General features: G+C 35.4%; 1 protein-coding gene across 6 annotated transcripts in view; it reads left to right on the top strand.

Annotated features, from left to right (window-relative positions):
• CBLB (Cbl proto-oncogene B) overlaps nt 1–18,234 on the top strand; it is a 216,725-nt gene that overhangs the window by 93,568 nt on the left and 104,923 nt on the right. For all 6 annotated transcript variants that reach the window (XM_082393088.1, XM_082393084.1, XM_082393085.1 and 3 more), the window contains exons 4-5: nt 8–154; nt 17,811–17,967. In XM_082393088.1, coding sequence (XP_082249214.1) covers nt 8–154; nt 17,811–17,967 — 304 coding nt within the window. The remainder of the gene's footprint in view (nt 1–7; nt 155–17,810; nt 17,968–18,234) is intronic.

Here is an 18,234-nt window from a genome sequence, read left to right as displayed (position 1 = left end):
TCTACAGACGAAATCTTACAAAACTATCCCTTATCTTCAGTCACATGTTGGCAGAAATCAAAGCAATCTTTCCCAATGGGCAATTCCAGGGAGATAACTTTCGTATCACGAAAGCAGATGCTGCTGAATTCTGGAGAAAGTTTTTTGGAGACAAGTAAGTACAAATTTGGATCCATGTTTGAAGAATGACTAGACCTGCCTCCAGTTCCATATGGTGTAGATCTTACCTGAGTATTTTGAGAATATACTGCAGTGTTTTTGATAAGTGTTTTGATTGCTATTTTTTCTATTTAGCCACCAGAAGTATACCTCAGTAACGGAATAATTTTGTTGTTACCAAGTAAATATTATATGACATTTATTTATTTGGTGAGCATTCATTGAGTTAAATAGTTAGCTCTAAGAAGCAGATGTTTGTAAGACAGAGTATACATGGGAAGCTCATAACTTTTTATAACTTAGTGTACACATAAAACACATATAGAAAATAAAAGGCAGAAAGGGAAAGACACTTTAAAAATTGGCCTAAATAAATTGTTCTGACAATCCAGAGGGGGGACACTTACTTCAGGACTGCAGGCATTGGAGACTGCTTCCTATACTAGGAGGTAGAGTATAAGCTTGACGAAGATCTGAAATTGAAGTGGTAAAAGGCCTCAGCACTGGCATTCAGGTTTTCTCTGTGTCATTGCGCAGAAAGTATGCACGTGTAAACAAGATACAGAAATGAGGATAATGTTATCACAAAGTTGCATTATCTCACAAAAATAGCTAAAGATGTTTTCCTTAGGTATTTCCTATCCAGACACAAACCCAGGTGAGCTTGGTAAATAATAGGAGTTAAATATCTGAAGTCTGCATAACTTAAATAAAACGTGCAAAACTTTTATCAGGAATCTCTTAGTAAGATGCTTAAGAACTGAGCATCAGGAGACAGATGGTTTCTTCAGTTTCTTTTAAGGGTCCCCTTTGATGAGAGAACACCCTCAGAATGTCCTTGAATGTAGGCAGAACTGTAGCTAAGAATTAAGGAGGGGTGATTGCTTACACACAGATTATTGTTTTCATCCTGTAGTTAAATTCTATATTTATACAGTAGCTGATGAAATACGATGTAAAATGTTGGCATACACTTTCAGTGATCTGAGTCCTGTGACACTGGTGAATTAACTGTAACGTTGGGTTTCCCGTTTTTTTTTTTTTCTCTATGACGTGCTGTGTTTATCTATAGCTACCACATGATTAGGACATACACAGAGCAATGCACATTTGATTAGATGCGTAATTTTTTTACTTCAAAAATGTTAAAGCCTTTTTCCCACTTCTTAAATAAAATGTGTTCTGAATTATTTTTAGGCACTACAGGAGGAAATACTATTATTGCCTTTAACACAAGACATTCTGTGTTCCAGAAATCTAGCTCTTTGTAATGCTCCTATATCCATTCACAACTGAGGACTTAAAAAAAGAAAAGGTTCATCCTCATCTGAATTAGACTAACAGCCAGGAATGTACGGATTAAATATTTGTGAATAGTAGAAAGCAGAAAGGGACCGCAGAGTTCTGGGAGTAACAGCTGAGGATGTCTTGAAGCTACAGCTCATATATTAACACTCTGAGCCTAATGTAAAGAGTGAGTAACCTTCAAAATAAACTATCTTAAAATTTTAAGAAAATCTATCAGACAAATTGCTTGCGGTATTTCTTTTTGAAAACTGAAAATCCTGGTGAGTTAAAAATTGCTTGCTTGTCAAAAGGTCAGTAAAAAATGGACCTTTTGACAAAAGATTGCTCACATGTTTTTCAAGAGAGGAGTTTGTTTTGCCCGGCACCTCAAACCACAAAGAATTATGCATTTGAGACATTGTTACTTCCCTTTATTTATAACCATAGACATTAAGGGGCTGAAATTTCTGTCCAACTGCTACGTGACTGAAATCACTACTAAATCAAATGGGGGATTCTTGAAATGCTGATTAAACACTCTCCCTACCTCCTAAACCCTTGTACCTTTGTCTTCTGTCTTTGCTTACTTGAGAAGGCTTCTTAATTTGTCTTTAAGATTTTTATTTTGGGATTGAGAGCCAAATGTAAAGCTCCTTCTGGAATTCAGACATATTTCTGTAGTCATCAAAATTAATGCTTCTTTTATTAGATCATTGGAGAAACCATCTTTATATTCTCTGTGGGTTTTCACCTTATAGTTCCACAGTATTTTATTGAATAAATGGACGAATGAATGATGTAGCCCTTTAAAAGGTTGAATTCTTTTATCTTCCTTATACTCTAATACTAGTTTGCATTTTTGCATAACTGAGTTCTCATACAGAAGTATTCCTGTTATTTATCTACATATTGAGGGCATATGAGAATGCTTTCATCTGACCTAACAGCAGGTGCCTTTAAACTTGAATGCATTATTGTTTCCAAAAACCGAACCACTGAGCGATTAGTTCTAAAAACAGCCAAACAGATTATGATTTTTATAAAGCAGGTTTTAACTTAAGGAGTATTATTGTGACATTTTTCCCAAAAAGAACTGTCAGTAAGAAAAAAATATTAGGATTGAGTTAAAATTGGGAAATAGTTATCGTTCAAAGGGCTTTATAAAACTCCTAAAGGCAATTTTAGGATTCAGACCTAAAGAACAGGCAGCAGACAAAAATCTTTAGGTGTCATGTGACTAATGCTTCATTTCTGTGCTTCTCAACCTTTTTGAAGTCATGGCAGGGCCAACCTCTGCTCAAGATCCAAGCCCAGGTGCCAAGAGGTTCTGCCTGTCTGGAGCCTTAGGGGATCAATAACATATCATGTGCCAGGGTAAACTGGTTGGAAAGTTCTGTAGTTGTTAGATTTGGGGAAGTCCTGTAGTTGGTAGATTTTTATGAGAAGTTATTGAATGTTTTAATAGTTGAGTTCTGCTTTTGCTTTCTTAGTCTGTTGACCAGGAGATAGTAGAAATATGTGGAAAAGAGGAGTGGCATTTTTGAGTGAATGTGTCTAAGTAAATTCTGCCAAATGAGACCAATACCAAACTCTGGGTTAGAGGGTGAAGTTTATAATCCAGAAACTTTAAGCATGAGGCTCAAAACATGTATTATTAACTGTTAAAAAAAGACCCATTAATGTGATTAGACTCTGGGTGACAGTCATTTTTCTAATAAGTCAGGTAGCAGTTTCTAGGCTCCTCGTACTATAAGCATTTCTTGATGTTGAGGAGATTTAGACATGTGTTTCCAACCAAATTATAATTCAACAAGAACCATTCTAACTCCTGAATCTTTGTATGCACCTTCTCCCCATCCTTACTTTACTTCAAGTTCTGTTCTTCAGTTTCATGTTCAAGTTCAAATTCTTCCCTGGACTACTGCAACAGCTTTCTGTCTGGTCTCCCTAACTTTAATAACAACCTATCCCATTGATTTTCTTGATGAGGCCAGTGAGCTCTAAAAAGCAGAACTATTCATTCTAATTTATTTATTTTTTGCCTGAAACGCTTCTATGCATCATTACTGAATCTGGGTTAAAGTCTATAACCCCATTAATATGACAAGCTTTAGGAACTTTTTTTTCTAGCTTCATCTCTCTATTCAGTTCATCCTCAAAGAAACAACCTCCTCATACTCTATACTTATTTCCACACCTCATTGTCTTTGTTTCCCTAAACTGCACCCTCCTCTTGGGAAACCAGTTACCCACACCCTACCCAGTGTCACACCTTACCCAGTGTTGCCACTTTGGAGGCGTTCCTCAGTAACCCTAACCTAAGGTGGGCATGCCTGCTCTGTTCTTCCAAGTACCTGAGCTCACATCTCGCACACTAGACTGCAGTGAACTGCTGACATGCTTGCATTTCCCAATAGACTACGAAGCTTCCTTGATTTTTATTTCTCAGAGCCTGGCGTGTTTCTTGGAATATGTGAGCTCTAATAAGTGTTAACAGACTGGATGAATAATTGGATGGATGAGTGAGTGGTTGGATGATGTCTATTGTCTGCTCAAAAATTTCAATAACTTATTATCTACGAATTGATTTTTTTTTTATCATCAGTTCCTACAGTTCCCCCTGGCATGCCCCTCTTCCCTCCTCTTTCTTTTCTACAGTCCCAGAATCTTGGCACCCTTCCTTTAAGTCTAGTTCAGAAGTCTCCTTTTCTGGGTTCTAATATATACCCTCCCACATGTTCAACTTTACCCCATGTTTTGTGTTTATGTTGTATTTTAAATATATTTATATTATCAAATGTATTTATTACATGGGTCTTTCCTGCTCAAATATAAAGCTCCTGTTGACTTTTTATCCAAAAATTAGTAAAAACAGGTACATTTATTAGAGTTATTATATGTCAAACTCTGTCAAATGCTTTCACATAGATTAGCTCCGTTTTGAGTACAAAGTTTAAACATTATTCTTTAAATGGCTATCAGATGAGTCCTTTGGGTACTGTATACATAACAGACACTCAGTAATTATTGGTTGAGTTCATGATGTATTTTTCTACCATTTTAGTCCTCTTTTCCTTTACTTATGTCCTGTTCTTCAGGCAAGTGGGATTATTTGGCTCTTTCCTGACACCTTAGCAGCTACAGGTTTCTATGTCTTTGCCCACATTGTTCCTTCCACTCGAAGATTTTTATCTCTGGTATAAAAGTTCTCACTAATCCCTCAAAGTTCATCTTGCTCATGATTTTGTCCCTTATTATTATACTGGATCTTTTAGTTCTTAAACTCCCATAAGCTCTTGCTCATCCTCCATATTTATTAGTTTTCATTGATTTTTAAAGTTATTTGTCTAGTTATCTTTCCATTAGACTATAAGCCCCATGAAATAAGGCTTATTTAATCAATCTTTGTGTTTCCCAAGGTGGATCAGCACAATGTCTCATTTGGAGACTTTCAGGAACTGTTGTTCATTTAATTCAAATGAGTTGAGGAGCAGAGGCATGTGTGTGAGTATGTGCACGTGGGAGGTGTACAGCATTTGCTTGCTTGCTTGTTCTGGGGGCAGCGTGCTTAGTGCAGGCTCGCAGGCAGGTCGTCTGTGTTCAGGTTCTGACTGCAGCATTTACTAGCTTTGTGACTTTGGGCAAGCTACGTGCTTTCTTCATGCATCAGTTTCTTCATCTGTAAAATGTGGATGGTAATAACAAGAATACCTACTGTGTAGGGTTGTTGCGAAGGTTAAAAGAGCTAAAATCTACATTTCAGGCAGGTAGGAGAGTGTCTGGCACTTTGTATGCAGTCTGTGTTGTGGAATAATTAAGCAGTTTAAACCTTTAATCTTGCTCAAAGCCCCATGAATATATTTATTATTAATTCTACAAATAATATCATTAATATTCAACTTTGCATGATAGAGGTTCCATGGTCCCTAGAAATCTAAAAGCAAAATCCAGAAAAAGTTAATAAAAGTTTTCTAAAATTGTGTATATCCCTATGTAAAAGTGAGGTAGACTATAAGAAACTGTCCTGCTGACCATGGGGAAAAAAAAAAACCGATCTGTTTAAAATTCAATTCATTACATTTACCTTTGATTTCCTGGGGAAGTGGTAGGGACCTTTTTTGGTTTCCTGTGTTTTCTTTTCACTTTTAATAAGAAACAAAGGACAATGGTTTCTTTACCTTTGCAGTGAGTAAGATACATTTTTTTAGCATATTAGCTAGATCAGTTTTCCCTCTAATCAAAGAAAAGGCAACTTAGTCATATTTAATTAAAGGATGCACAATAGAAATGAAGAACTTTTATAAGAAAAATGTGCAGCAGGAGATCTAGAGAGAAAGAAAGAAAAAAAAGAACTGAAACAGAACTAAAAAAATTGCTATTTAATATTTCTGTTATTTAGTCAACTCTTATTACTGCCTGTTTCAAAAAAGCAAAGTATCTTTATTTCATACATAAGGAAAATAAAATGACAGGGCTATTTTGTTCAACTCACTGCAATAAGATCCAAGACAGAAAAAAGCAAATAAGATGTAAAATTATAATTTTCTACCTCTAAGCAGTATGTATTCAATTTGGGGAGGGCAGTATATGCAAAGATGATAAATATTTAAAATCAGTTCTGTCCCATTACAGAAGTGCTTAAGGAATGTCACAAATAGTAAGTGAATTATTTACTAGAGCCATCAGAGGAACACTCAGGCTGTATGGAGGAGTTGGTATTTTGTATGGGTTGCACATGTGTTAATAAGGAGTACACAGGGGAGAATGCTGTGAGAGGGATGGAATTCTTATGGTGTCTGCTGTCTTTCCAAAGAAAGATGCAGAGTAACTTCAAGGTTCCATAAATGGCATTTTTTGTTGTTGTTGTTCTCTTTTTCCTTCTTTTCTTCATGTTGAACTCCTCAGTAAGTGACATTTACTTCAGTGAAATCACCGTGAATTAGGTTCTGGTTCTCAGCCTTGAAACCTGATTTCATTAGAGCCATATGTTTAGAGACTGAGCATACTTTATTGAGCTCACAAACTGATCTATAATCCAGAATAGTGGTTTTATTAATTTACAATGATTAATGCTACTGTCAAGCAGATGGGAATGTTCTCATCACTGTTAGGTAAATTATATGTGGAGCTATATCATATCCAGAACATTCCTTAGTGAACATGGAATCTAAATATGGGGTGGTGGTTTATGACCCACTATAGGAATTCCCCTGCCTCAAGGACCAAAGTACTTAAAATTGTTATTCTCTCTCTTGGACTATGCTTTGAAAGCTCTGTCCATTTTTGGCCATTTGGACTTTCTTTTTCCATATGCAAAGTTGCACTTTTAAAACTCTGTTCTTTGGAGCCCTGAGAACAATGGGAGCCCATGATGGGTTTTAAGTAGGGAAGTGGTCACACTTGGAGTATAGGTGGGCTACTCTTGCTGAAGTATGGATAATGAACTTGAGCAGTGGTTTCTAAACCCATTCAATCATATTCCTTATTACTACCTTATTATTAACTACTTTTTGAGCATACATCATCTATCTATGTATATCATCTACATACCCACATATGTATAAAATACATATTACTATACAAATAATGTATATTCTCATATATAATATAAAGGACACATTATAATATAAATTTTAAAAATTGAATTAAAAATGCAAGTAGAATTTCAGTCCTTTCTTCTCATCTTGTATACCCCCGGGGTCTATGACTGCCCTGCCCACCCTCCCCCCATTCCACTTCCCACTTTAGAAACTGATAAATTAAGAGAGAAATAGGAGAGAGATAGGTAGGAGGCTGTTGTAGAAAACTAGGTGAAGATAATAATAAACTAAATAAACAAATAAATAAATAGAAGTGCATGAATTTGAGAATTATATGAAGATAAAATTAACTGTACTTGATTATTAAGATATATGAGGTACAAAAAAATGAGCCAAATGTGATGCCTCAATCTGCGATTTGAACAACTGGGTACCATTTACTGAGACAGGAAAAGTAGGAAGAAGAGATTTGGCAGTCAGATGAATTCAGTTTGGCATATGTTCAGTTTTGTGAGTCCAGACAAATCCATGTGGTGATATTTATTAGTAGATTAGATATACAACCTTGAGGAAAAGAATATAGAATTAAAGACAGAGATTTTAGGATTGACAGTACATTTATGAGTTTGCAGATTGACAGCCTGTAGAATGTTTTCCTTGGCCTCAGACAGTATCTACATTAAAAAATTAGTTGGTAACTTTTAAAATTATTGATTTTTACACAAAAATATTGTATTGAATTTCACTGAGAAATTGGAAGTGATGGCAACACTAGATAGGAACTCTGACGTGGCGACAGTTGGCTAGACCTGGGTGCCAGCTGCCCAGTTTAGATGTGTCCCCTCCAATTGATTGCAGTCCTTACCTGGACCTCTTTACTCATATACATTATCTGCCTGGTCTCCAGATATCTGAGTTTGTAATCTCTAAAAGTTGTGTGAAGCCATTGGACTGATTGATGTAGACCATGGAGAATGTGCAGGGAGAACAAAGAGGACAGATCCTTAAAGAATTCTGATGAATGATGTATGCACAGAGGAAATTTAAGGAATGGAGTCATCACCAGGGAAGTAGGCATAAAACCTGGGGAGTGTGGTATTATAGTTGCTAAAGGAAGATAGGATTTAAAGAAAGAGGGAGATGAATCAGAATATAGTATTGAAAGATCAATTAGATAAAGACTTAAAAGATTTCAGAAGATGTGGTACAACAGGCTTTCATAACTTAATTTTCTCTTTAACATTCTGAAAGTCTCCTTTATAACCAGTCTTAATAGGCTCCACATGTTGCACTGAATAGATGTGTTGAGTTTTTGGTGTACACTGAATAGGTGCGTTGGATTTTGCTGTACACTAAGTAGGTAGATTAAGGTGTCTGGCCTTCCACCAAGACTTGTGGTGCCTTATCACCAGCCATCTAGGTGGTAGTCTGAGAATATCTTTTCTTATTTTGAAGTTTCTAAGCTCCCTAATGATAAGATAAAATTCTAACCTTGTCCTCTGTAGTTTAACCTGTTTGTATCCAGATTTTGGCTACTTATTTTACTTCCCCATCTTGAGAAGTAATTGGTTTTTGTTTTGTTTTGTTTTAGCTGCTCTACCAAATGAGGAAAATACTTTCATGCCACTTGCTGAGACCATTAATGTTTTTTAAATAATTTGGAATATTAAGCCAATCACTAAAACTTCCAGAAATTGTGTTTCTAAAATATCATTTAAAAAGTTCTCCTGTGCAGAGCCCTGTTTTTTTTAAAAAGCAGACTTCACATTTCTCCATCTCTTAGTTCTAGCCAGCTCATCAGTTTGATTTAATTAATTAAAACAGTTTTTAAGCCACTTATATTCCCATTCTCAGAAGTTCTTATATTGTATTCAGAGAAATAATTATTTTCTTATTAAGTATTTAATAATGTGCCCCTGGAATCAAAAAGGTCCTGGTTCTTAGTCCCTTAGCACGTTTGTTCCTTTCTCTGTGGGATGTTTCTACCTTGGTAGGTGAAGAGAGGCAGTTCCTCCTTCTGAAGCAAAGACGATGCTTGTTTACAACCCTGTAATGTAAAGATAGTATTTCTCTGCATATCCAGGGACAGGCATACTTACTAACCATTACAAAATATTTGAGTTCCCTAAGCCCTGAGTTCCTCTCCAGTTACAAAAATCACTGTGTGTGTAGGTGTCACCTGACTCTCTTTGCATCATCCTGTGGGAATTAGAGCTCAGGGAACAAGTTCAAGAAAATGGTGATACTCTGACCACTGCTTCCTGTGAGTAACGAAGTCCTTCGGCTTTGACGCCCTGACCCACAAATACTCTATCTTCTGCCAGCATCCATGCAACTGTGATAGGCTAACTTGTTAGCTTAAAAATAGGGTAGAATCTCAGATTCTTCACAGTTCTTTAGAAACATGTTCTGCTGGTGGAGAAATTGTTTGTGACTTAAAAGCAAAGTAAATAAAGCTTCATAAAATTAATATTTAGGATTTATTTTTCATTAATAGACTGCTAATGCTTCATCTTCCTGTTTTTCTTATTCTGAATGTTGATTATCAGTAGGAAGTGACAATAATTGTTTTTCTTTGTAGCTTTGTTTTTGCCTTGTTTATCTGCAGTCATCAGTAGTTTCTCTTAATAAAAAGGAATTTTGGGGGATCTGCTTATGCACAATAGTATGTATATAGTTTCTCCTGTGAGGCTTTAGTTATTGGAAATTCTATATTTTTTTGCCTTAATTTAACTTAACATATCTAGCAGACTTCACCCATTGCTTGTTAATGTAATTGACCTATGTAGAGAGATTTCTGGGGAATTTTCTTTTATTACAGACTTTTTAATTTGTTTGTAGGACAGGCTGGGCTCTTAATGCTAAAAGGAAGATCTGTGGCAGAACTTTCTAATTTTAGGGTATATAACTTACTAATTTTGTTTAATCTGACCTCAGCAGATCAGAGGCGTCTTGCTATGGTATCTTGTGTGTATTATGAACCTACCAAGCATCACTGAACCTGCAGAGCAAATCTCCTGAAGAACAGTTGTCATTAGAAAGAAAAGAGCAAATATCCATTAATTACTAAAGTAATTACAAAGTATAAAGTAATTTCCTGGTTAGAGTAAGTTTACTGTTTATGATGTTCAAAAGTTAGGTTGTGAGACCAGAAGTTAGAAAGCATCAGATCTATCACATGAGAAGTTAGAAAGCATCAAATCTATCACGAGTGAGTTTACTGAAAAAAAGCAAGGATGATACTAAAGAATCTGTTTCCTTGTTTCTGAATCTTGTAAAAAATGTTTGATTCTAAATTTAAGTTTCAGAATGTGAAAATGAGAATACTTGTCCCTTATACAGGGAAATAACGCTTGTCTACTCTGTAGACAAAATGTTATAAACTTTTTTGACAAAGAAAAAAAAATCTATCACAAATATCCAGCATCTTGCTGTATGAGAGTAAGGAATTTTCACTTATGAGGAAGAATGGTTAGATCTAATCATGAATATCCTTGGTAACTGTGGTTACCATCCTATCTATGATGAGTTGTAAGGCAGCTATTTGACCAGAGTGGTTTTGATTCGTTCTTTCTGTGGGTTGCTGGAAAACAATTGTTTTTCTCTTATGGAAGAGCAACAGCTGTAATAGCTTGTTAAGCTTGTTAATAGCTTGTTAATAGCTTGTTTCATATCCATTAACAAATAGTCATTACCAAAAAAAGATTGGATTTAAGGAATAACTATATACAAACTGTATACAGACTTAGGAATCACAATACTAATATTTGCATCCATAATAAAAATCAAAACATATCAAATAGCTTATGAATGTTTTATTATCTTATGAACAAAAGCAACTTAAAGGTACTGCCACTGAACATATCTTTGTTGATCAAGGTGAATTTTCTGAACAAAATTCAGATGAAATTGAAAATAGGAATGAGTTAATATAGATAGAACAGATTTTCATTTTGTTTAAAGTCAAGATGACATTTTATATCCCTGAACTAGAATAGATTTTAAACAACCACCATCACAACCACCACCAGTACCACAGCAACAGAACCGAAAACCAACCAACAAACACATTAATTTCCTTGTTTATACGACAGTGGATGCTTTGTCCATTCCCACATTTCTTGCTCTCTTTTAATCTTAGAATTGTACAAATTTTTTAAGTTTAGTATATAATTAAAGCTTAATATGCATACAGAAAAGTACACAAATCATAAATGTAAGACGAGGAATTTTCATAAAGTGAACACATCAGTGTAAATGCCACCCAAATAAGGTAATAGTATTTTATGTATGGTTCAGAATCCCCCTTCCTCCCAACCCCTCAGCAAGTCCCATGCAATCACTGCCTGCCCACAGTATCCTGACTTCTAGTATCATGAAATCATACATAATTGAAATCGTACAATTACACTCTGAAAAAAATCTGGCTTTTTTCACTATTATGTTTATGAAATTCATCCATGTTCTTGCATATAACAATAGTTTGTTCATTCTCCTTGCCCCATTGTATGGCTATACCACAATTTACATATTCATTCCATTGGTGATGGACATTGGATTCTTGCTCCTTTGGATTTTTATCCGTGGTGCTGCTATGAACACTTTCTGTACATTTTTAAAAACATATGTATACATTTCTGTTGTATGTATATCTAGGAGTGGTATTGCTGGCTCCTAGTTTATGCATAGTTTTAGCTTTAGTAGCTTTTAGTAAACCACCAAAGAGTTTTCCAAAATGGTTTGCCAATTTAATCACCTATGAGGAGTGCCTGAAGGTTCCTGTTTTCCATATCCTTCCCAACATTTTATGTATCATTTGTCATTTTAAAACTTTTGGTTTTTTTTTTTTTTTTTTTAATTTATTTATTTATTTTTGGCTGTGTTGGGTCTTCGTCTCTGTGCAAGGGCTTTCTCTAGTTGCGGCAAGTGGGGGCCACTCCTCATCGCGGTGTGCGGGCCTCTCACTATCGTGGCCTCTCTTGTTGCGGAGCACAGGCTCCAGACGCGCAGGCTCAGTAGTCGTGGCTTACGGGCCCAGCTGCTCCGCGGCATGTGGGATCTTCCCGGACCAGGGCTCTAACCCGTGTCCCCTGCATTGGCAGGCAGATTCTCAACCACTGTGCCACCAGGGAACCCCATTTTAAAACTTTTTAATAAGCCACTCTGGTGGAGATGAGTGGAATCTCATTTTGTTCTTAAGTTACATTTCCATGATGACAAATGAAGTTGAGTGTATATTTGTGTGTTTATTGAATATTTTGATTTTTTGTGTGAGTGTGAAAATTATTTGCCCAGTTTTTGAGAAGTAATTATTAATATTTAGAAGTTTTTATATATTATAGATGTGAATCTTTTGTTGATTATATTTATGTGAATGGTCTCTCCCAATATGTGGCTTTCTTTTTCACTTTGTTAATAACATTGTTTCATGAACACAGGTTTTTAATTTATTTTTTCCTTTATCCTTTGAACATTTGGGGTCCTGTTTTAATTATTTGCCTGTAATGCAGGTATTCTCTTCTGTTTCTTCCAAAAAACTTTATTGCTTTATCTTTCATATTTAGGTCTAAGGTTCATCTAAAATTGATTTTCATATGGTATTAGTTCAGGGTCAAGATTCATTTTCTTCCATATGTATTATATTCATTTGACCCAGCAGCATTTATTGCAAACATCATCCATTCCCTACTGCTGTTTATATATAGTTGTTACATAACCAGTATCCAGATATGATTGCATTTGTTTCCAAAATTTGTTTTAGTCTGTTGTCTGTCTCTCCTTGTGCCAATACCACGCTGTCTTAACTGATATGAAGAGTATAACTTTGTCAGTGTTTTTCTTATTGAAGTTTGGCTTGATTATTCTTGGCTCTTGGCATTTCCCTATGAAGTTTAGAATCAACCTATCAATTCCTACTATGAAAATGTCTCCTGGAATATTTGATTGGGGTTGTAATAAATCTGAGAATCAATTTGGAGAGAATTGACACCTTTACCATATTGAGTCTGCCAGTCCGTTAAAGCGTTACATCCCTTTATGTCTTTTACATCTCTGATCAAGTATGTCTATGTTGTTTATGTTGTGTTTTTGCTTGTGTTTTGTTAGCTTTTTTCCCATTTATTTGATATTTTCAGATGCTATTGTAAATTTTTTAAGTTTTATTTTTTAATTATGTATTGCTTATATATAGAAATACAACTGATTTTTGCATATTTTATATTTAGCAGCCATGTTGAATTCTCTTTTCTTCTCATAGTTTAATCTGTAAATCTTTTTGTATTTCCTAGATAGAAAACCATTTCATAGGCAAATACTATCCTAATTTTTGCTTTTAATTGGTTATTTCTGTGATTGCAAAATATACTTTAAACAGTTTTAGTATGTCTTTTACTCCTTTAAGCCACTAGAGCATATTAGAAATATTCTGAAAGAAATTGCTTGTAATCCTACCATGATCTAGATATCATCAATTAAAATTTGTGTTGATCTCTCCAGACATTCCAGATAGTTTTCAGCATTGGATCATAAAGGACATACATTTTTTTTTTTTTTTTTTTTGGCCACACTACGTGGCTTGTGAGATATAGTTCCCCAACCAGGGATTGAACCAGGGTCCCCGGGGCCCTTGGCAGTGAAAGCACGGAGTCCTAACCACTGGACAGCCAGGGAATTCCCAAGGACATACAATTTTAAAAATGCTGTTTCCATTTAATGCCATGGACACTTTTCCATGACAATAAATATTTTTTCCGTATACAATTGTTAATTGCTGTAAAATATTCTAATCTATAGATATATGTCATATTATTACTATCGAACATATTTGTTTTAATTTTTTGCTATTATGAACAACACTGTTGAAGAGACATGGATGAGTCTTTGCATTGCTGTGTATTTTTTTTTTTTTTTTTGACATAATTTCCTTGTTGAAATCCCTAGAAGTAGGCTCTTTCTGGGTTAAAATGTATAGGTTTTTGAAACTTGCTGCCAAATTGCCTTCTAGAAATGTTGTGTAAATTTTCATTCACACCAGAAGTACACAAAAGTTCCTGTTTCCAAACACTCTAGACTTTGTTGAGATTCACACCTTTATTATATGGATTTTTTTTACATATGAGTTAAAAATAAAACCTATATAGCCTTTTATGAGAACTTGTGGTTTCATGGAAATGTTTTGCCCTTTTTTTGAGGATCAGTTGCCTTACATTTTTGTCTCAATTCCTTATTCGTTTGTGCTAAAACTGCAGGGTTTTAAAATTTAGCAAGTTATTATCTCTCCTGACATTGTGTGAATACACTATCACTTTTTTTTTTAAGTCATCAAACCACTTCTGTTTAGTAGGAGAGTGGTAGTACACTCAAATTTCTAGGTTCCTCCTCTGTGAAACACTCCCTTGCCTTGCCTAGACACAGTTTAATAGTTGCATACTCTTCTGTCTTAGGCAAAGATGAATAAGATACTGTCCCTGTTTGCGAGGATCTCCATCCCCTTGGGTTCCCATAGCACATGAATCTTTTTCTGTGATAACCTGAGCACATGACACAACATAAGTTATTTACAAATCTTTCCACTTATTAGACTGTGGCTTTATTTAGATTTTTGTTCTGAACCTAGTACAATGCCTGGCACATATAAGGTCTTTCTTGGGTGAATCACTTAACCTCGTTAAGCCTCAGTTTCCCCATCTCTATCTTGAGGATAAATATATTATCTGCCTCACACTGTTATTTTGACAAACTCAGTACTTAATTTGGTGATTGGCAGATAGCAAGTCATCAATAAATGGCAGCTCTCATTTTTTTTTCCTATTGGAAGTCTAAAGATCCTGAACTCACATTATTATTATAGGTGCCAGGCTACCCATTGGTCTTTTATTCAGTTCTTTGTGGATTGATGGCTACTTGAGCTTTTCATTGGATTTTAAAGTTAATTCAACGTGTAATTAAAGTGATTTATAATTGTAAGTGGCAAAAGGACAAATTAAAATACTTCTGGATGGGTGGGAGCTTGAAGCTTAGTTGGACCTTTTATGTTCTATTCCTTTTCTTTCTCTGTCTCTTTCCTTTTCCTAGATCTCTGCCAGCACACTGAAGTTCCTACATATTTGTAAAACAATTTACCATTAACGTTTTCTCTCACTAGGTTCATATCTAGGGGAAGAGGTTATAGAAACCACCACTCTGTGGTATTGCTACAGTTAGCTGAAGGTGTGAACAGTCATCCTCTGCCTTCCCTCCTCCACCCACAAACCTCAGGAAAGTATGTGGTAGCAACTTGAAATCCTCTTTAAAAAGTTAGATCCTTAGTGCAACAGTTTTAGAACTTTTTTTTTTTTTTTCCCCAGAAATCATTGTACTCTATTTCTCTTCTTCACTCATGAACCTGCCCGCCCCACCATTGCTCCCATCTTCTTCCATGGTGGGTATTTGCCTCAGCTGATCAAGGGAAGGGTATCTATTGTACAAAGTTTTATATATAGTAAGTTAACCAAATAATGCCCTTTCTTTTTAATCCCTGTTACTCCCCTTAATTAAGGTTCCGGTGAATGCCTGTTTGGACTTTAGGTTTATCACAAGGGAACTGGGGGAAAGTCTCATTTGCACAAGGAATATGCAAATGTAGCTTGCCCCTTTGTAAACTGTCGTTCCAAAGTGGTAAATTAGACTACAACTTTAGAAGTTTGTTCATTTTTTAATAATTTGCTCAGGGAAATCACTGGTTATTCAGAAGACTTATGATCTGCATGCACCTTAAATATTAGGATGAGGATAATTTTTATGGTAATGGATATCGAAAGGTGTCTGTTTGGCCAGTCTGTTTACTTTTTATAATACATACACAAGACAAAATTCTCTGAACATTTCTGTACAAAAGAGAAAACACATACCCTTCTTAAATCAGTAGTTCTTTGTTTACTGGGTTTTTGTTTTTTTACTTTGAGTATTATGGTTCATGTTTCTTTTGTGTATTGAATATTTGAAATTTTAATTTGTAAAAGAAAACTGCTTCTTAGGCACTACTTCCAAGGTAGCTATAATGAAGCTGGACATAACTGCATATCTACACTTTGCCATAAATCAATAGCCTTCTAATGTTATCAAAAGTTTTCATTGTTATTTTAAAACAGCAGCATCTTGTTAACCTTAATCAGAGCCTGATGTGTGTTTCTTCTAAATGGCTTCTGATGTGGTGTCTCTCTTCGATTCTCTGTGGTTTCCTGTTTTTTTCATACATAGAGAAAAGCCTTTTGAGGTATTCAGCCTCATAATCATTTTCTTTTAATAGCATATCAAACACAAACTTTCTTATATATACAGCATAGCATTGTAAGCCTGTTTCACCATTCATTTATTCATCTTGCCACAGATCACGCTTTCTCTGGAATTCCTCCAGCACTTCCTTAGATACCCTTTCTGTATTCCTTAGCATTACAGGTCCCATTTCTACCCTGAAAGAGTGTGTTCTTCAAGGGCAGAGATAGTATCTCGTATTTCCATACTTGTATTTCTCCACAGTGTCCTGCCTTAGCAATTAATAGATCACATAGACTGGTGACGCTCAGTGAGTGGCCCCCAGCCCAGCAACATCAGCATCACCTGGGAACTCGTTAGGACTGTAAGTTCCAAGGCCCCACCCCAGTCATACTGAATCAGAATATCTTGGGTTGAGGATCAGAAATGTCTGTGCTAACGAGCCCTTCAGTGATTCTGATGCATGCTCAAGTTTGACAGCCACTGCAGCAGATAATTATTGAATGAGTATGAAAGTTTTACATTTATGGTGATGCTTCACTGGGAGGATTAGTATCAGATGGGTCCAATTTTGTCCATTCAGCCTGAGTCTTATTTCTCAAGAGATACAAGTAAAGAAAAACCTAAGATTTAAATATTTGCTATCTTAGAAGAGGGTGTATATAGCTTTTATGCTGTCCTATTATGAAAACTGCAGCTTAAAATTTAAAAATATGAATGATTGCTTTCTTCCACCTGTTCAGGAATAGGCATTTAACATTCCAAAAGGAGGAAAAGTAAGGAACGAATAATGGATGTTACTCATTTTCATGGTGGGGAAGAGGTGGGCGAATGTTGGAAACTGGTCAGGTAGAGGATGGGTTGGGAGACTTTCTCCTGGGTACCATTCTATGCTCTTCTAAATTTTTGAACCGTGTAAGTGCATTATATAGTAAAATGCTGATATGGGGTATTTAATAAGATTAAATTAATGAATAAGTTGAATAAATAAGTTTCCATATGATAGCCAGTGGGGTTGGTTAAAAGTTATTAAAATTTCCCTTTGCATTAATATGAAAGGTTAGATAAAGTGGCTTTCCATCTCTGTAGAACATTATCGGGGTGGTGGCAGAAATGTCTTAATGACTTTCCACCTGAACTTTCTTATGCAATGAACAAAGAATTCTTACTGTTAAATGAATCCATCATCTTGTTATTATTTTAAGAAAATAAACGGAGGGGAAGAATTTAACTTGATTCAAAGTTACATAACCTTGCATACACAAATGAAGAGGTCAGACCTACAGGACATTGATCTAATACCTTCTTCTGAAGTACTTTTAGAAATATCTTGATAGGCAAGGAGAGAAAAATTGATTTACATTTTTGTCACATTCTTAGCAAATGGAAAATAATCTGGTTAGCAAAACCCATTACATATGTTCTGAATTATGAACAGTATTCTCAACTGTTTGTATTTTAGTACAAATGCAATTATATTAATGGTATGATTGAATTGTGCTGTTTCAATGGAAGGTATGTCTTAAATGACAGTTGATTCAATTTTTTTTTTTTTTTTCTTCTCTTGCACAGAACTATCGTACCATGGAAAGTATTCAGACAGTGCCTTCATGAGGTCCATCAAATTAGCTCTGGCCTGGAAGCAATGGCTCTAAAATCAACAATTGATTTAACTTGTAATGATTACATTTCAGTTTTTGAATTTGATATTTTTACCAGGCTATTTCAGGTAAGCTTTGTATTTGCTTAATCCTGCCCTCTCTTCCACTTCCCTCCCTTCTGCGTGTGTGTTTGTGTCTCTCTTTTTCACACACACATGCATACATACGGGAAATGGTCTCATTTTTAGTAGTCTACAATTTTAAAGCAAGTTTTTTTGGTCATTGCTGTAAGTTTAGAGTTTAAGTTTGGAGGATCTGGTGTTCTGAGCCTGGAGGTTGCTTATTAGCTTTGAGAAGAATGATGTAAAGGAGCTTTACTTTAAAGTCCCTATTTA

This window comes from Balaenoptera borealis (genome assembly GCF_965194805.1).
Source record: "Balaenoptera borealis genome assembly, chromosome: 5".
Classification (NCBI taxonomy): Eukaryota; Metazoa; Chordata; class Mammalia; order Artiodactyla; family Balaenopteridae; genus Balaenoptera; species Balaenoptera borealis.
Note: the sequence above shows the minus strand (reverse complement) of the source record. Positions and strands in the feature narration are given on the sequence as shown.